The sequence below is a fragment of the Piliocolobus tephrosceles genome, chromosome 21 (assembly GCF_002776525.5).
Source record: "Piliocolobus tephrosceles isolate RC106 chromosome 21, ASM277652v3, whole genome shotgun sequence".
Lineage (NCBI taxonomy): Eukaryota > Metazoa > Chordata > Mammalia > Primates > Cercopithecidae > Piliocolobus > Piliocolobus tephrosceles.
In genome coordinates, this window is record NC_045454.1 from 22,070,398 (window position 1) to 22,090,257 (window position 19,860).

The 19,860-nt window shown below is 53.7% G+C and overlaps 1 protein-coding gene across 3 annotated transcripts in view; it reads right to left on the reverse strand.

The window, feature by feature from the left end:
• Positions 1-2,526: 2,526 nt before the first annotated feature.
• Positions 2,527-19,860, reverse strand: part of MAG (myelin associated glycoprotein) — a 20,074-nt gene continuing 2,740 nt past the window's right edge. Inside the window, exons 3-12 of one of the 3 annotated variants that reach the window (XM_023196974.1) lie at positions 19,162-19,230; positions 18,637-19,005; positions 16,349-16,645; positions 15,806-16,063; positions 13,503-13,763; positions 6,111-6,398; positions 5,633-5,729; positions 4,244-4,343; positions 3,927-3,971; positions 2,527-3,045 (exon numbers count right to left, since the gene is read on the reverse strand). In XM_023196974.1, coding sequence (XP_023052742.1) covers positions 3,939-3,971; positions 4,244-4,343; positions 5,633-5,729; positions 6,111-6,398; positions 13,503-13,763; positions 15,806-16,063; positions 16,349-16,645; positions 18,637-19,005; positions 19,162-19,207 — 1,749 coding nt within the window. In that variant the 5' untranslated portion in view covers positions 19,208-19,230 and the 3' untranslated portion in view covers positions 2,527-3,045; positions 3,927-3,938. Of the gene's footprint in view, positions 3,046-3,926; positions 3,972-4,243; positions 4,344-5,632; positions 5,730-6,110; positions 6,399-13,502; positions 13,764-15,805; positions 16,064-16,348; positions 16,646-18,636; positions 19,006-19,105; positions 19,231-19,860 lie in introns of all 3 variants that reach the window. The other 2 variants (XM_023196973.1, XM_023196972.2) reach the window with 2 other exon arrangements.

Genomic DNA, 19,860 nt, shown 5'->3' on the forward strand with positions numbered 1-19,860 from the left:
CCATCATGTAGAATCAGTGGGAGCCCTGAGCTTGTTTCCCTGCAACTAGACGGTCCCATCCGGGGGTGATGGGAGACAGTGACAATTCATCAGGCATGATCTGTGAGTACGCAACCTAGATCCCTCGCATGCACAGTTCACGATAGGGATCGTGCTGCTACGAGAATCTAAAGCCGCTGCTGATCTGACAGGAGGCAGAGCTCAGGCGGTCATGCTTGCTCGTTGGCTGCTCACCTCCTGCTGTGCAGCCCAGTCACTAACAGGCCACAGACCAAGTATCAGTGTGTGCAGGACAGCATTGGGGACCCCTGCTGTAAAAACTCTGAGCTATCCCTTGGGAGCAGGTGTCACAGTTGTGGTTTGATATGTGCATGAGATTCTTTCATGTCCTTCTCCCTGCAAGACTGTGAGCCCCGTGAGGAAAGGGCATGCGCTCTGCCAGCTTGGACAGGCTCCACAGAGTGCCTGCCTTCCCACTGCCCACAGCCCGGCCCCCACACGTGTCTCCTTTCCTCCTGCATGTGGACTTCCCGTCCCAGCCAAGCAGCCCCATGTCACCTCCCCTCCCGATCTGGTTTGTTTATTCCTGCCTCTAGGCCTTTCTTTTGGTCTCTGTGCTGTGTCCTCTGCTTTCTTCAAAATGCAGGGAGAGGCCGGACATGGTGGCTCATGCCTATAATCCCAGCACTTTCGGAGGCGGAGTTGGGTGGATCACTTGAGGTCAGGGGTTCGAGACCAGCCTGGCCAACATGGTGAAACCTCGTCTCTACTAAAAATACAAAAATTATCTGAGTGTGGTGGCACGCCCCTGTAGTCCCAGCTACTCAGGAGGCTGAGGCAGAAGAATCGCTTGAATCTGGGAGGCAGAGGGTGCAGTGAGCCGAGATCATGCCACTGAACTCCAGACTGGATGGCAGAGTGAGACTCCATCTCAACAAAAACAAAAACAAAACAAAAACCAGGGAGAGCTGTCATATAGGAAACCCTGCCCTCACTGCCTGCAGCCCACAGCTTAACCTTACTGTTCCTCCAGCACCCGGGCTCCGTGAGCAGCTGTTGGTTCTCACCAACATAGCCGTGTAGCACAGCATCGGAGTGTGGCCTCTGGAGCCAGTGATCGGGGCTCATATCTGGGCTCCACTGCTAACAGTTGGGGACCGCGGAACTGATGTAACTTCTCTGGGCTTCAGTCGCTTGTTCTCAGACATGCACATGCATCAGAATCCACCAAGGACTTCTCAAAACACAGATTCCTGGGCCCCACCCCAGGGTTTTTGATTCCTGAAGTCTGGGGTGGGGGCTGAAAATTCACCTTTTTAGCAAGCTCCCAGGTGCTGCTGATGCTGCTGCCTAGGGACCACACTTTGAGAACCATTGTCATAGTTGTTAGGGAAGGTAAATGAGGTTAATGGAGATTAATTAATGCAAACTGGGTAGAATCATAGAAAGCGTTCAACAACTGTTAGTTACTAATCCCATTTACACCAGACACTCTGGCCCTTTTTTACTTCCTCACAGGTATTATAGAAAAAGTGCAATTGATACAAAAATTAGCTGGGCATGGTGGCAGGTGCCTGTGATCTCAGCTACTCAGGAGGCTGAGGCAGGAGAATCGCTTGAACCCAGGAGGCGGAGGTTGCAGTGAGCCGAGATCGCACTACTGCACTCCAGCTTGGGCGATAGAGTGAGACTCCATCAAAAAAAAAAAAGAAAGAAAGGAGAAAGAACGAAGAGAGAAAGAAAAAGAAAGAAAGAAAAAGGAAAGAAGGAAGGAAGAAAGGAAGGAAGGAAGGAAGAGAAAAGAGTGCATTTGAATCAGAAGAATTGACCCCAGGGCCTGGCCACACCATTTCCAAGCTCCGGGACCCTGGGAAAATTACCTAACTTCCCTAAGTCTCAGCATTCTCATTGTCACAGAGTTGTCCTCGGAGACCCTTCTCAGGATAGCCTGAGCCTCTGGAAAGTGCTTGGTATACAGCTGGTGCTTAATTAATGTTTCTCGAACTGAATGTAGGGATGTGTAAAATTTGCTGACACTGCAAACTGCAGCATGAGTATGAGAGATGGGGGTGAAACCAACATGGGCTCGTGAGACCTAGATCTGCGGCTTGCGCTCCAAGCTGCAAGGACCAGGAGGTAATCTCAGTGTAAGAAGCCGGCCAGGTGTGGGACAATAGGGAGTGGTGGGGACTGTGGTCAATGCACAGGACCCTCCCTTTCAACAAGTCATGGCCACATGCAAGTGCAAGCCTGGTGCTGTCAACTGATCTGACTGCGACAGAAACCAGCATGAGGATTTTTACGTGAAATCACCCAGAAGTCAAACAAGACCCAGCCCGCAGCTACCAGCTCAGAGTGGGAGCAACTTAACGGCCACTGGCCCTGGGTTCAAGGCTAAAATCCCTGGGCCCTTGCCTGCACACCAGGCTCAGCCGAGGGCAAGGAGAAATTCTGTCATTGTTCTGTAGACAGTGGGATGGCAGGCTGCCCAAAGACGGGTCAGAAAGCATCAGGATCTAGACTGGCTTTGGCTTCGGGGCATTTATTTCATGTCCCTTTTGTACAGGCCCCGGGGCCAGGTGTCGGGGCAGGAGACCAGGCAGGAAGTAGCAATAAATAACACGGACAGACAGAGCTCCTCTCCGGACAGATGAGGGTAAAGGTGGTTAGAGAGGAGCCGTAATGAGGGCGTGGGGGTGCTGGCAGGGAGGGGCAGCTGGGAAGGAGGGGGAGGTCAGGTCCCCAGGACCTCACTGTCACCTGCCTCATTCCCCTCCTGCCCCAGCCCCCGCTACTTTTGGGAGGAAGGGAGCCCGCAGCCAGTGGGGGCCAGCGAGGGTCCTGAGGGGGGGTCAGCCACACGGGCTGCCCCCAGCTCCTTCACTTGACCCGGATTTCAGCATACTCAGCTAGCTCCTCCGTCAGCGTGTAGCTGTCCTTGGTGGGCCGTTTCCCCAGGTCCGAGTGAGAATAGCTCAGGTCCAGCTCTGGGGGTTCTCCCCGAAGGCCCAGCAGCCTCCTCTCAGATCCCAGGCGCCTCTCGCTCTAGGAGGGGAAATCACCCATTAGCAGGGTCCTGCTCCCTGCCTTTTCCCCACGCAGAGGCCAGAGTGTTTGCACCCTCAGAGCTCCTGAGTTCCGTACCAAATAAATTCCCGTGTCAACCTCCTTTCTCAAGGACCGCAGGCCCAACAGGCCCGGCGGTCACCGGGTCCCACTCTGGAGCTTCTGCCAGTGTTAATCATTGCTGAGCTTGAAATCTGCCTACAAATTCAGTTTATCCAGGAAGCTTTCTTCTTCTTCCTCTTCTTTTTTTTTTTTTTTTTTTTTTTTGAGACCCAGGCTGGATTGCAATGGCTCGATCTCGGCTCACTGCAACCTCCACCTCTGGGGCTCAAGCGATTCTCCTGCCTCAGCCTCCCGAGTAGCTGGGATTACAGGCGCCCGCCAACACGCCTGGCTAACTTTTTGTATTTTTAGTAGAGATGGGGTTTCATCATGTTGGCCAGGCTGGTCTCAAACTCCTGACCTCAAGTGATCCAAACGCCTCAGCTTCTCAAAGTGCTGGGAAGCCACCTAGTTGGGACCCCATCTTTCCAAATTCCTGGAAATACCTGGTTTGGTACGTATCCCCCATGTTTGGATCCGGCATGGGTTCCCCCTCAATCTGGGAGGTCCTGCAAGTGACACGTGGGTTCCGCTCATGCTTCCCACCCCCCAGTCACAGGAATTTGGACACACAGGACGGGGGCCACAGACAGAAGGGAGCTGCAACAGGACAGACTAGACAAGGCCAGCACTGCCGGGCAGGCCCAAACTTCACCAGAGACCACCTGGACACCTGACAGGGACACACGGACATGCACGCCAACCCCAGGGCCCAAGGAGGGCCCAGAGGAGGGCACACTGAAGCCCCCGGAACCTACCTCCTGGGGCGCTCAGTGAGAATCCAGGGTAGAGACCTCTTTGGACTATTGAAGAAGGAAATGCAGTCACAGACGCAGGCAGGGAGAGGGAGCGGTTCCTTGGGCCCCACGTCCCATCGCCCCCTACACAGCTTCAGCCTGGGCACCGCCTCCCCAGCCTCCAGGTCCAACCCAGCCCTGGAACGTCCTTCCTCTCCTCCTCTGAGAGGCCACCCCACTCCCCTGCCCCTTGGCCTCACAGACCCCTCCCAGGCCCTCGGTGATCCTGGTATCCAGGTTCCCAGGCCAGCCTGGCGCTGCAGGGCTCCGGTCCTTACCTCGTACTTCTCTGGTGCCCCAGAGATGCGGAAGTCGCTGCTGAACAGGACGGGAGGGTTGTCCCCTGCCGAGAAGCTGGGGCTCTCTGTCACGTTCTTTCTGTAGGGCAGGACTCGTCAGACCTCCCTCTGCCCTCCCTTTCTGCACCCCCATGTGTTTTAGGAGTTTGGCTCAGGGGACCTCAGAGTTCTCCCACCCATCTCTAAGATGTGGCAAGCAGCCCTTTCAGAACCAGCCTCTCCCGCCCACACAGCCCATCCTTCCCACCTCTGCGGCCCCTGCCCAGCTGGGGAGGAGCCACCTGGCCACTGGACTCTGCTGTTTTTCAGGACCCCCGTCTGGATTCTCCAGGTTCCCCCTCATAGGCTCTGGGTCTGTCTGCCCCTCTTGCCACCAGGATGTGGAGCAGAGAGGTGAATTTATTTCTCAGGACAGCTGATGTGTGTGTGCCACAAGGAAGAAACACGGCTGCAGTTCAGTTGGGCCAGGTAGCTGTGGTTTGGGGCTGGAGAGGCTTTCTGTTTGTTTGTTTGCTTGCTTGTTTGTTTGTTTTTAGAGACAGGGTCTCTCTTTGTCACCTAGACTGGAGTACAGTGGTGAAATCATAGCTCACTACAGCCTCAACCTCCCAGGCTCAAGCGATCTTCCCTCCTCAGCCTCCGGAGTAGCTGGGACCACAGGCACGTGCCACTATGCCTAGCTAATTTTTTCATTTTTTTTGTAGATGGGGTCTCCCTATGTTGCCCAGGCAGGCCTCTAATTCCTGAGCTCAAGCAATCGTTCCACCTCGGCCTCCCAAGTAGCTGGGACTACAGGTGTGTGCCACCATGCCTGGCTAATCAAAAAAAAAATTTTTTTTTTTGAGATGTGGTCTTGCTGTGTTTGCCCAGGCTAGTGTCAGATTTCTGGCCTCAAGCAATCCTTCTGCCTTGGCCTCCTAAAGTGCAGGATAACAGGTGTGAGCCAATGCACCTGGCCAAGGCATATTTTTTTGCCACAGATGTGTGTAATCTTTGGGGCTTCTGGCGTCAAGTGGATCTGCTGCTGTGGCTGTAGGGAGTAACTGGGCTTTCCCCACCACACTGGAGTGTGCAGGGGAGAGTTCCTGGAGATAGGGAGGCCGTCAAAATAGAATGTGAGGCCGTCAAAATAGAAACAGGTCTCAAATGATGTGTGTAAAGGACTCAGCCCGGGCCCTGGTGTGCTCCTGACCAGCAGGGGCTGGAATTAACAGGACCCCTCTCTCTTCTGTCCAGCTGAACATTCCCAGAGCAGAATCTGCCTTCTCTACACTTATGGTGCTGCCTTCCCCCGCCCACTCCAGGCCTCCATCTCCCACCAGGTCCCCTTTTTGGATCATCCCCAGATCAGCCCCGGCTGGCACTCACTTCCTGCGTGTCTGGGTAATGTAGCAGACGATGGCAATCAGGATGGCAAAGGCGACCACAGCGCCCACAGGCCCGATCTTGGCCCACATCAGTCGATCTGAGGATAGAGAAGACCCAGGTGCCCTTAGGGCTATGGGTGGTGGTGACAACACCTGAGAACTTTGGAGACGTGCTGGGGTGACAGTCAATGTATTCACGCAGCCGGGGCATCCTTGCACTGACTGGCACGGAGGCTCCTGGCGCCAGGGCAATCCATTTTGTGCTGGAGAGGCCCTGGGGAGGGGCTCATACCGCAAAGGTCCCAGCAAACTCAGGCAAACTCAGGGCGGCTTCTCCTCTCCAACCGGAAAGGGAGAATTTGACCTTTTTCTCAATCTGCATAGCCCATGCTCTGTGGCTGTTGGTCAGCCTTGGGAGCTTGGATCCAAGAGGAGCCCGCTCCCTCCTGTGGCTCCCACCCCAAGTCCATGCCACTCACGGGCTCCCTGGAAGGGCAGCTCCAGGCTCTTGGCGCCATAGAGGTTCCTCGCGGTGCAGATGACGCGGGGCGGGGCCTGGGCCTGCCCCCGCAGCGTGAGGATGCTGGTGAGCACCAGGCCACTGCGCTCCGAGTACACGAACTCCCGCTCACTCTCGTTCACGGTCACATTGCGCGATGGCAGCTCAAAGGCCACGGATGGCTCCGGGTTGGACTTCACCACGCACAGGCACTGCACTGTGTCTCGGGCTGCGGCGCAGTGGGACTCCAGGAGGAGCACAGGAGCGACTGCAGAGGCAAAATCAGGACTGAAGGTGACCAGAAACCAACGAGGCCCGGCCTGGGAGACTCCTTGGCTCAAGGCAAGGCCAGCGTGGCCAAGGATGGGGGCGGTAGCTTCATGTAGGGCCCTCCAATTTCCCCCTCCTTTTTCCTCTGTCCTGACTGAGAGTGCCTTGACCTCACTACGACCCCGCCGGCGCCCACGCCAGGGGCCTTGAACATTCCCAGGCACTGATAAAGGTGTTTAGATTGTTGCTCAAAACACTGAAAGAGGCCGGGCACGGTGGGTCACAGCTGTAATCTTAGCACTTTGTGAGGCCGAAAAGTGGATGGATCACCTGAGGTCAGGAGTTCGAGATCCTGGCCAAGATAGTGAAACCCTGTCTCTACTAAAAGCACAAAATTAGCCAAGTGTGGTGGTGCACACCTGTAGTCCCAGCTACTCAGGAGGCTAAGGCAGGAGAATCATTTGGGTCTGAGAGGCAGAGGTTGTAGTGAGCTGAGATCTCACCACTGCACTCCCGCCTGGGTGACAGAATGAGATGATGTCTCAAAAAAAATCCCAAACAACAGCAACAAAAATGAAAGAATGAAAGAAACCAGACCCAGCCCTGGGCCAAATTCCTTAAACCCTCATGTAAACCCATACCCTGACCCTCACAGACATATCTGGGTAGAACCTCCCTTTCTCTCACTGTAGCACCGTGTCAGTTCCCCTCCCAAATGCTTTGGACTGGTGATCACCTGGTGTTTAGTGCCTCTCTCTTTGGAATCCCAAGTGGCCTCATTTTGGGATGGTTTGGGGTGCTCTCTTGGGGTGATTCTTCTGGTGCCGCTTTTGAGGCGACTCTAGCCTCAGGTTCGGCCTGGACGGAGCTCTATGTCACAGGGATGGGCTGTTTCTCCTGGGCCCTGGCTCTTTCACTCTCTCTAACCTCATTCACCTTGAAATACATAAATCAGATCACAGCACTCTGCTCAAAACCCTCCTTCTGTTGCTCCGCGATTCACCTAAAATACAAATCCTTTATTTTTTATCGTTTTGAGACAGGGTCTGGCCCTGTCGCCCAGGCTGAAGTGCAGCGGCAGTACTATAGCTCATTTGCACTCCTGGCCTCTAGAGATCCTCCCGCCTCAGCCTCCCAAAGTGCTGGGATTACAGGCATGAGCCACCGCACCCAGCCACATTTGACCATTTTTGACATGCAGAAAAATTTCACATAGTTCAATGTAATATATACAGCAAAAAAGTACGAATATTCACCCTAAATGAAATCAGTACAGATTACAAACAGCCTTGTATTCTTTAGCCAGATTTTGCTGTCAAATCAGGGTGTTGCCAAAATTGCAAAAAGCCTTTTGATTTTAAAGCTTTATGTTCAGAACTACAGAGGACGGTAAATCCATCTTACTCATGACAGTTACTGGAGGGTTTTTGTTTGTTTTTGTAGAGACAGGGTCTTGCTATGTTCCCCATGCTGGTCTTGAACTCCTGAGCTCAAGCAATCTTTCTGCCTTGGCCTCCCAAAGTACTGGGATTATAAGGTGCAAGCCACTGTGCCCAGCCCAAAATACAAAGTCTTTCATCTACAAGGCCCCTCAGGCCCTGCCTGACCACATGCTCTCTCCTTCTCTCCCCCTGGCTTAGTCCTTTCCAGCCACACCGGTTCCTTGCTGTGTCTCAAAATCGTGAGCTTTCTTTCACTCCAGGATCTGTGTGTTTCTCCCTCAACCTGGAATGCTTCCATCAATTGCCTGTGGATCGCCCTCCCTCGCTCCACGTCAGCCTCTACCCACGCAGCATCTCTTTCTCTGACCACCCAGGGAAGCTACACCTCGCTCCATGCGTCATTCACTCCCTGCCTAACTCAGTTCTCCTCCCCAGCACTCACCCTCCCTGCATCACACACTGATATAAAGGGCCCCCTGTTTCCATCAGGACAGGGGCTTGCTCCATCTCCACTCTGGGCCTCACACGTAGAAGGGAGGAACTATGGAACTCTCCCAGCCCCCGGCCTCCCCAGACCCTTGGGGCTCACACAGTTTCAGACTATTCCTGCCTTTCTGGCTTCCAGCCTCTGTTCCTTCCTCTCAGTCCCCGCTGCAGATGCCCACCCCCCCACTTCCTCCCCTAAAGCCTCCTTGAACCCTGGCCTTCCCTCACCCATGGGATTCCCTTCTGCCACTAGCACCAAACACCACCCTCCACCCAAAGTCACTTGGTTGAGCTTTGCTTTGCTGCCACTGGATTACAAAAATAGTACTGGTAGCCTTTTTTTTTCATTTTCCAAAATAGGAAATTATTAGTATTATTATTACTATGATTTTTTCAGACAGAGTCTCTCTCTGTCGCCCAGGCTGGAGTGCAGCGGCGCGATCTCAGCTCATGGCAACCTCTGTCTTCCAGGTTCAAGTGATTGTCCTGCCTCAGCCTCTTCAGTAGCTGGGACTGCACGGGCGTGGTGATGCCCGGCTAATTTTTGTACCAAAATACGAAACTGTATTCCAGCATCGAATGCTGCTTTTTAAACTATGTTCTCTTTCTCAGCCGGAGATTCTAGCACCCTCCTTGGCTTGCTGTAGATGGAGCACGGGTTCTCAGTGAGTTCTTACCAAAACCCACTTACACACAGGCAAGAGACCCTTGGCTCACCTACCCTACCTATTTTCAATTTCCAGCAAAAAGAATGTGCCGGTAATGGTGGTGAGAGTCACACGGGCACACGGATTCACAGCAGGGATGGGAACCTCTGTGCATACGTCTCTAAGTCTACTAAATAAAAAGTCCTCTTCGGGCAGAGATGCAATATGCTTGCTATAGCATTAACCAGCTAACACACCATAGAGTACATTAATAACAGCGAACCTGAACGGACAGACCTAAAACTTTTTCAAAGCACTTCCACTCAAGACAGCATCACTGGTGCTCTGGTGACAAAGTGTCCGACCTGGATGTTGGCGGAACGCCGATACCCTGCTGGTGCACGTGCTTAGTACCTTTGCAGGCAACCTGTGAAGCTGCGGAAACTGTTATGGGACTCTAGACAAACCTCAAAGACAAAGGTACAAAGAATGAGGAGTTTGCACTGGGATGGATTTGGCTTGAATCCCAGCTCTGCCATCTACTGGCTGGATGAGGCCACTCAGCCTCCTGGACCTAGGGGATGGAGTTCTCATCTATGGAAACCAGGGGGTTACAGTCAGTAACTCACAAGGGGCTACCAGACTCCGAAGATAGGCGCGCAAGTGTGTTGTAAACACTTAACATCCCATCCGGGCGTGGTGGCTCACACCTGTCACTCCAGCACTCTGGGAGGCCAAGGCAGGAGGATCACTTGAGCCCAGGAGTTTGAGACCAGCCTGGGCAACAGAACAAGACCCCATCTCTACAAAAAATTAAAACATTAACTGGGCATAGTGATGCGTGCCTGTAGTCCCAGCTACTCAGGAGGCTGAAGTGTGAGAAACAGTTGAGCCCAGGAGGTTGAGGCTGCAGTGAGCAGTGATCAAACCATTGCATTCCAGCCTGGGCAACAGGGCAAGACCCTGTCTCTAAAAAATAATAGTAATAATAAATACGTTTAAAAAATAAAATAAAAACACTTAACATCCCACCCAAGTACTCGTGGGTAGATAGACAGAACCATTCCAGCCGAGGGGTCCCATGAGCAAAACCTCAGCCGCAGAACACACACAAATATTTAACCTGGAGTCCAAAGGAAAAATCAGTGAGAAAGATGATGGCATCCAATATCCACAGAGTATGTAGCACTATAAACACTCAGTATTGTTCTCTCCGTTCTTTTTATCGAGGGCAGTGGAGGGGTGAGACAGAGTCTTGCTCTGTTATCTAGGCTGGAGTACACTGGCTCCATTTCAGCTCACTGCAATCTCCAACCCCCCCCCGCCCCCAGGCTCAAACGATTCTCCTGCCTCAGCCTCCTGAGTAGCTGGGACTACAGGTTTGCGCCATCACGCCTGGCTAAGTTTTGTATTTTTAGTAGAGATGGGGTTTTGTCAAGTTGGCCAGGCTGGTCTCGAACTCCTGGCCTCAAGTGATCCAACTGTCTCAGCCTCCCAAAGTGCTGGGATTACAGGCATGGGCCACCGTGCCCAGCCTAATTCTCTTAGTTCTCACAGCCATCTTTGTGGTAAGATACTGTTATGAACCCTTGCTAAGGGTTGCAAAACTGAAGTCACTTGCCTGAGCTCATGCAGGAGGATGGGGACAGAGCTGGGATTCTGGCCCAGGTCTGTTCAGCCCTACTGGGACTGGATGCCAGTCAAACTTCTGTTTCCTTGTATTAAACTGGGGTGAAGAATGGTATCCTCCCCCCAGTCACATGGTTGTAAGAACAAAATAGGTCAACACGTGCAACGTACTCAAGCTAGTTCCCTAGACATCTCAGGCACTCGGCAAGTTTGCACGCTTCCTACATGCCCCGTGCCATTCAGGGCTTTGAGGTTGGCAGGTAGGACAGAAGGCCCTGCTCAAGGGTCACCACCACTGTCAGTGAACATTGGAGCCCTGGTGCCAGGGAACATTGACTGTGTGCAGAGGAGGGAGCCTGAGGGTCACACTCTCCAAGGGCAAGCACTTTGACACAGCCCTGGGTGAAGAGTGGGGAGCTGGCAGGTGGGGCAGGGGACAGGGCCACTGCTCCCCTCAACTCCAGCAGGGTGAGGCTTGCACACTCCATATCTGTCTGTGTGTTCATTTTCAAGAGAAGCCAGATTGAGTCCTGGAGTGCTAAGAGCTGTGAGGGAGGTGAGGCAGCCAGAGGTTTAACAGCTGGGGCAGACAGGAGTCTGGAAGTATCGGGCTCGGACCAATTTTATAGCTGCCTGGCCTCAGGGAGTTCTGCCCCTGAGTTTTCTCCTTGGTGAAGGGGAGAATGATAACACACCCCTGTTTCACAGCGTGACCCTAGAATTGAAACTGAGCCAGATAGGTCGGGTGTGGTGGCTTACGCCTGTAATCCCAGCACTTTGGGAGGCCGAGGCAGGTGGATCACTTGAAGCTAGGAGTTGGAGAACAGCCCGGGCAACATGGAGAAACCCCATCTCTACTAAAAATACAAAAATGAGCCGGGCATGGTGGTGCACACCTGTAATCCCAGCTAGTTGGGAGGCTGAGGCAGGAGAATCGCTTGAGCCTGGGAGGCAGAGGTTGCAGTGAGCCAAGATCATGCCCCTGCACTCCAGCCTGGGCGACACAGTGAGACTCAGTCTCAAAAAAAACAAAAAAACAAAAAAGAAAAAAGAACTGAGCCAGAAAATAGCTGTAGGGGATTCAAGGTCTAGCCCAGGGCAGGCCCCTAACTCACGCTTGCTGCCCGCTGCTCTTACTATAAAGGAGAGATGTGCACCCCACCGGAAAATGTATGTGAGGTGGTGCTGAATGGTTGCTCAAGCGCTCCCATCAGCTCCTCTCTCTGACTCTTAAACTTAAAATCACTGGTGTGGGGTGTAACAGGGGACAGGGGACAACCAGAGGGGAAGCTGGCCCAGGATGGCACGCACAGATGGAGGGAGCAGGGGACCATGCAGCCCTGCACCAGGATCACATCAACCCCGCTAGGGAACAGAACCAGGAGGGAAAGTGCCCGAAGATTATAGGTCAACAGGGAAGGGACGGCTTTGCCACGAGAGGTGGCCCCACAGGACTAACCTATATCTGCCATGTACTGATTGTCGCCATGTACACAGCACAGAGCATGTACTGTGTAGCAGACACTGCATTGAATTCTTTGCCTGTTGAATGTCATTAAACCTTCTGACAAATGTGTGTGGTAGACGCCATTATGGGCATCGCGAAGACCAGAGAGGTGAAGTTTCGAGAGGAGTGCTAGAAGCCAACAGGAACTTGGGGGGAAGCAGGGGAAATGGAAACAGGAAGGCAACATTCCAGAGGGAGTTGCTTAAAGAAGGGGAGTCAAAACTGTGACTTGGCTGCTACAACCTGGAGTGATGGCTGTGGCGGTAGGGGTGGTGGGAGATGGTGGCACAGTCCATAGTGAGGAGATGAGAGGCGCTGGCCAGCCGTGCAATGGTGAGTTTCATTTCCAAGACAGCAGCTTTTTATGTGCATCTATGTCATCTCTCCAGCTATTCTCTACCTGTTCATAAGCGTGTTGTCTTCTCAGCCCTGTCCTCCACCTTTCACAGAGCCGCACAGCCTTTTGTGTATAACAACTACCGCATCAATGTATTCTGCTGTCATAACATAGGATGAGCTCAGCTTTGGGCAGGGAAGAAGAATAGAACCAGACTGCCTGGATTCAAACCTCAAATTCTGCCATTTCCTGGCTGCGGGGACTTAGGCAAGTGGCATAACCTCTCTGGGTCTCAGTTTCCTTCTCCATAAACAGGGGAACAGTAATAGAACCTCCCTCCTGAAGATGTCATGAGGATGAAATGAGTGGGTTGCTGTACAGCGCTTCCAACAGTGCCTGGTACATAGCGACACTCTACACAGGTTAGAGATCGTGGTCATTGTTTTGGTTAATGCAGAGGGGCAGTAGCCACAGGATCCAGAAATTTCATTGGTCAAAAGTCCACCCCAGGCTGGACGCGCTGGCTCACGCTTGTAATCCTAGGACTTTGGGAGACTGAGGCGGGCAGATCATCTGAGGTCAGGGGTTCGAGACAAGCCAGGCCAACATGGCAAAATCCTGTCTCTACTAAAAATACAAAAGTTAGCCAGGTGTGGTGGCTGGTGCCTGTAATTCCAGCTTCTCAGGAGGCTGGGGCAGGAAAATTGCTTGAACCCAGGAGGCAGCGATTGCAGTGAGCGCAGATAGCGCCACTGAACTCCAGCCTGGGTGACAGAGCAAGACGCTGTCTCAAAAAAAAAAAAAAAAAAAAGCCCACCTCTGGATGTGGGAACACAGTATTCTCAGATGGAATTTTATATTCCTGCTGTGAATTCAGCTTCCCTGCCCTCCCTTCCTTGTCTCTCCAGAGGACAGGCAAAGCCAACACTGATTGGGATGGGTGGGCACCCACAGTAACCCTGGTGTCCTGCACGGAAACATCCGTCCCCGGCATAGGGGAGCGGAAGTTACTCACATTCCACAGACAGGTTGAAGGGGAGTGGAAGGTACTCACACTCCACAGACAGGTTGAAGGCGGTGGCCCTCTGGCCATACTGGTTCTCAGCCACACACCAGTACTCTCCATCATCCTCGGGTGACACGGCCGGCAGCTCCAGCTGCAGCTCGCTCTCGTAGATGACTGTGGCCAGGATCTGCTTCTCCTTGAAGATGGTGAGAATAGGGTCTGGGTTGCTCTGTGTAGAGCACAAGATAGAGACCGTCTCCCCCTCTACGGCCACCACTGTCCCGTTCACCGTTGGCTTCCAGGGTGCATCTGTGGAGTGGGACGGGACTGATGGTCAGAACCCAGTAGGTGTTTCTGCCAGCCACCCCCAGATAGGACCCCAGATCCCACCCCAAACCTAGCACACCAGTTCAGGAAGGCTCAGGTGACCCCAGTCCGGGCTATCTCGTTTCCGAGAACAGCAGCTCTGTAGCCAGAGTGCTTGTCTTCAGATCCGGACTCTACCCCTGCCCAGTTGTGTGTGGGCTCACATCTTAACCTCTCTGGGCTTCACTTTTCTCATCTGGAAAATGGGCTTTATAATAGTTCCACCTTCAAAGGGGCGATCATCCAACATTCACTGAGAACCTGCTGAGTGACAGGCATTGCTCTAGCTTGAACAAGGCCCATGTGGAAAGAGCAGATGTAATTAAATAAAATATATACTTTGTAAGATGGGAAGAAGTGTGTAGAGAAAAATAAAGGGGCTGAGGGTATGGAAAAATCAGGGTAGTTACAGTTTGGGATAGGATGATGGGGGAAGGCTTCAGTGAGCCTAGGAGGTGGGCAGAGCCAGCCATGGGAATACTGGGGGGAAAAGGACATGTCAAAAGCACACAGGAGGCCAGGCATGGAGGTTCATACCTGTAATTCCAGCACTTTGGGAAGCTGAGGCGGGCGGGTCCCCTGAGGTCAGGAGATCGAGACCAGCCTGACCAACATGGTGAAACCCGTCTCTACTAAAAATGCAAAAATTAGGCAGAGTTCGCTGGCTCATGCCTGTAATCCCAACACTTTGGGAGGCCAAGGAAGGCCGATCACGAGGTCAGGAGTTTGAGATTATCCTGGCCAACATGGTGAAACCCTATCTCTACTAAAAATACAAAAATTAGCCAGGTATGGTGGTGTGCGCCTGTATTCCTGGCTACTCGGGAAGCTGAGGCAGGAGAATTGCTTGAACCAGGAAGTGAGAGGTTGCAGTGAGCCAAGATTACGCCATTGCACTTCAGCCTGGTGACAGAGTGAGACTCTGTCTCAAAAAAAAAAAAAAAAAAAAAAAAAAAAAAAAAAGGCTTGCAGGAGCTATGGAGCAAATGTTGGCTGGGGCTGTCATTGTTAATATCCCCAGTGCTGGGCACTTTGCCTCAATACACATTTGTGAATGAATGAATGAAAGAATGAATGGTCTCTCCTTGGTTCTCAGCTAAGAATCCTCTTCTGACCAGCTCCCTTCTTGCAGGCCCAATAATATAAATTTGCATGCAAGGGGCTGGATGAGGCCTGAAGTCCCCTCAATCCTCTCATTAGAACTACAATGGAATTCATTTAAAAATACGGATTCCTGGCCAGGCGCAGTGGCTCACACTTGTAATCCCAGCACTTTCAGAGGCTGAGGCGGGAGGATCACTTGAGCCCAGAAGTTTAAGACCAGGCCAGGGAACATATCCATTCTCTGTCTCTACAAAAAAGTAGAAAAATTGGCTGGGTGTGGTGGCTCCTGCCTGTAGGCCCAGCAGTGCAGCAGGCTGAGGTGGGAGGCTCGCTTGAGCCCAGGAGTTTGAGACCAGCCTGGGCAACATAGCAAGATCCCAACTTCACAAAACAATTTAAAAATTAGCCTGGCGTTTGGTGGTGCACACCTGTAGGCCCAGCTGCTCGGGAGGCTTGCTTGAGCCCAGGAGTTTGAGGGCAAGGGGTGCTATGACGGCACCACTGCATTCCAGTCTGGGCAACAGAGCAAGACCTTGTCTCCAAAAAAATTTTATAAAGTAAAATTTTCTGGGGCCAGGCCCACACCAAGTCCCAGAACAGCCAGGAGCTGCCCTCAGGAAGCTGCAACTAACAGGCTTCCCTAGGAGGCAGGCCTGGGTCTTATCCTGGGAAGGAGGGTGAGGCAGAGCAGGTGTTCCCCAGATTCTTGTGCAAAGAATGAAGGTACAGATTGACCTGCAACCCTCCTGTCCACCTTGGGCTCGACTGTGTTTATGGCCGGTCCCCTGCGGGGTCCAGCCCCTGCTCGCCCTGGATGAGGCCTCTTCCCTTTATCTCTCGGCTGCAGGTGGGCGTGTGGACACACAGGGCAGGCCACTTACACATGACACTGAGCCCCACGGTGCGGTTGTCCTGGCCGTAGGCATTCTCGGCCAGGCAGGCGTAGACGCCGTCCTCGGCGGGGGTCACCTCCTCCAGCTCCAGGAGCAGGCTCTCGGCCACCGCCTCCCGGAGCACCGTCCCGTCCCGCATCCAGGTCAGCAGCGGCGGCGGGTTGCTGTCAGCCCCACAGAGCAGGCTCACGTGGGAGCCCTCGATGGCTTCCACTGAGGAGTTCATCTCCACAATCACCGGGGGGTCTGAGGCCCGCGACACAGCGAGGTTAGTGAGCAGGTGCTGGGGACCCGGCCCGGTGCCCTCTCCCCGCCAGCCCGGCCCAGCTTCCAAAACTGCCCGGCCCCGTCCTCAGCCCTGGCCCCCCCCCGGGACTGCCTGGTTTCGCCCCCACCCCACCCCCCAATCCCTGCCTGGCCCTGGTCCTGGCCCCACCCCCATCACTGCCCGGCCCCGCCTCCGGCCCCATTCCCAGGTCCACCCCTTCCCTGGGCCCCGCCCCACCCCGCCCTGCCCGCACCCAGGCTCACACTTGACGTCCAGGCTGGCGTAGCCTTCGAACTGCAGGGTGGTGTTGGGGAAGGAGGCCTGGCAGCCCAGCCGGTGGCCGTTGGCCTCCCTCGTGGGCACGAAGTGCAGCAGCGACACCTGCACCCAGGTGCCCTCGTCCTCTCGCAGCCGGCCCAGCACAGCGGGTTCCCCCAGCCCCTCGTGGCCCAGCCAGATCAGCTCAGGGCGCAGCTCTGGGCAGTTGTCCGGCACCATGCAGCTGACTTCCACTTCCGTGCCTGCCACCACCTCTGGGGGCACCACGATGTTGGGGGTGTCTATACGAGGCGGGGAAAGGGAGGGCTGAGGAAACAGCACTGGGCTACGGTCCCAGTCCCACCCCACCCACCCTCCTCCTTGTCCGCCTCCATTGCTGGCAATGGTGCGCCTCAGTGGTACCGCCTCCGCTCCCTGCCTCCGGATTCAGAGTTCCCTTCACCCTTCCTCTTCTTGGTCACCCCGGAGCCCTCCACGGAGCCACCAGAGCGCCATCGTAATGAAAATCACAGTGTCGTGGCCAGAGCACTTGACAGCGTTTAACTTGCCAGTCCCTCCCGCGAAGCAAGAGGGCGAGTACTGTAATTTTGCTCATTTTGCAGATGGAGAAACTGAGGCTGCAGCTGCACCAGGTAACACTGGTTACAAACCCCGTAGCTCTGGCGTCAGTGTGGGCTCCCCACACCTCATCACTTCCCAAGCGCCTCTCCTCTCCCATGCCTGCTTGGTTTACCCTCTGCCTGGCACGTGAGTGTGTGTGTGCAGGGGTGTGTGTGTGTGTGTGTGGTGTGGGTGTGTGGTGCATGTGTGTAGCGTGATGTGTGTGGTTTGTGTAGTGTGCGGTGTGTTTGTGATGCATGAGTGTGGTGTGTGGTGTGTGGGTATCATGTGCAGTGTGTGATGTGTGTGTATGGTATGTGTGCAGTGTGTGCTGTGTGTGTGCTGTGTGGTTTGTGTGGTGTGAGTTTAGTGCGTGGTGTATGTGGTGTGTGGTCTGTGTCATGTGTGGTGTGTGTGTGATCTGGGGGTAGTACATGTATGTGTGCAGTGTGCGGGGGTGTTGTGCAATTTGGGTCTTGTGTGGTATGTGGTTTGTGTAGTACGTGGTATGTGTGTGTGTGGCGTGTGTGGTGTGTGGTTTGTATCATGTGTGGTGTGTGTGCTGTGTGTAGCATGTGGTGTGTGTGGTGTGTGGGTAGTGCATGTATGTGTGCAGGGTGTGTGGGGTGTAGTGTGTGTGGTTTGTGTAGCATGTGATTTATGTGTGGTGTGTGGTGTGTGTGTGGTGTGTGTGTGGTGTGTGTGTGGTGTGTGATGTATATGTAGTGTGTGGTGTGTGTGTGGTGTGTGATGTATATGTAGTGTGTGGTGTGTGTGTGGTGTGTGTGTGGTGTGTGTGTGGTGTGTGTGTGGTGTGTGATGTATATGTAGTGTGTGGTGTGTGTGTGGTGTGTGGGTAGTGTGTAGGTAGAGTGTGCAGTATGTAGTGTGCGATTTCTGTAGAGTGGTGTGTGTGTGTGTGTACTGCACCTCCGCAGTCTCTTTCTGCACCAGGGTGAACCCGGCTCTCTCACAGGGACTCAGCACTGAGGGCTCCAAGCAGCAGCGCCGCTCAGAAATGAGGCAAGGGGATCCCCTGAAATCTGAATGCCGTGTCTGGCCATAGCTGTATTCTATTCGGCTTAACGGATTAAAAAAAAAAAAAATCTGAATCAGCAGCCAAAATTCAAGAATTAGGAGATTACACCAAAGAATCCAAAATTTTGGTTTATCTTGAAAACTCAGAACACCTGAGAGCCTTGGCCCTGCTTTCTGTTGGCCAGAGCTGGAGGCCGTGTGCCAGATGCTACTCTGGGCACCTGACGGCATTTCACTCATTGCCTTAAGTGCTGTTCTTATCCCCATTTTACAGAAGAGAAAACCAAGGCCCAAGGAAGTTAAGTCACTTGCCCAAGGTCACCACGCTGAAGTGGGGACCCAGCAGCCTTGCCCCTACCCACTGGCCCCACTGTCTTTCTCCAGGTGTTTCCAAAAGAGTAGAGGCACCTGTTTCCCTCTGAGGGCAGCAAGACTATTCTGGGGCCCTGCTTTGTTCATGTCTGTCATCTGCATGGTCTGCGTGGGCCTTGAGGTTTGCACCCCCAGCCAAATCAGCACCTCCCAGATCTGCCATCCAGGCCTGCTGGGGAAGGTGTGGGGAGGCCTTCCGGCCACACTCCTTCCTGCCCCGCTGCCGCAGCCCCCGGTGCCTGCACAACCGCTGGGGACTCACTGATGATGTCCAGGACGCTGTGCTCTGAGAAGGTGTACTGGTTGTAGCCGCCCAGGTCCCCACGGAAATAGTACTTCCCGCCCAGCTCAGGGCTGACGTTGCTGAGCAGAAGGGTGCAGTTACGCAGGCCCAGGTCCCCCAGGAGGCGGCTGCGGCCCTGGAAGCTCTCGTGGACGACTTGGGTGCGCGACTTGAAGACCACTGGAGGGTAGTTCTTGGGGTATGGGCTATTGAAGTACCAGACACCATGCACCACGGCGGGCCGCAGCTCATCCGGGAAGTCAAAGCGGCAGGGGATGGAGACGCACGTGCCTTCGAAGGCCGAGATGGACGAGGGCATCCAGGCACCCCAGTGACCCCCTCGGGAGGCTGCGGGCAAGCAGGGAGCTGAAGTTCAGGGACACATCCTACCTGATCACCCCCTCCAGCTCCCATCCCCGACCACATGCCAGGGGGTGCAGGGACCCACCTCCAACCTGCTCAGGGGCCAAGGCCCTTGGGTCCCCAGCACCTGTCAGCCATTACCTGAAATCATAATCCAGAACAGAGGCAGTGCCGTGAGGAATATCATTCTGTACAGCAAGTGAGTGATCGCTGGAAACGGAGAGGAGAGGGTTAAAGGCTGGGGGAAGTGAAAGGGGGTGTTCCATGTGGAACAGCTCATTCACATGTTAGCTGCTGCTGCTATTGTTACTTATTTATGCATTTATTTACTTGTTTCTCTGAGACAGAATCTTGTGGCGTTGCCCAGGCTGGAATGCAGTGGCACAATCACAGCTCGCTATAGCCTCGAAATCCTGAGCTTGTGTCATCCTCCTCTCTCTGCTTCTGGTATGCTCCACCACACCCAGTTAATTTTTCTTCTTTTTTGTGGAAATGGGGCGGGAGGGGTCTCACTATGTTGCCCAGGCTGGTCTTGAACTCCTGGCCTCCAGCAATATTCCTGCCTTGGCTTCCCAAAGGATTACCAGTGTAAATCACCATGCCTGGTCTGCTGATATTTTTTAACTTTTTACTTTCTGAGATGAGGTCTCAGCTCTGTCGCCCAGGCTGAAATACAATGGTGCAATCATGGCTCACTCCCTGCAGCTTCAATCTCCCAGGCTCAAGCAATCCTCCAGAGTAGCTGGGTCCTCAGGTACACACCACCATGCCTGGATAATGTTATTGTAGCTTATTTATTTATTTATTTATTTATTTATTTATTTATTTATTTATTTATTT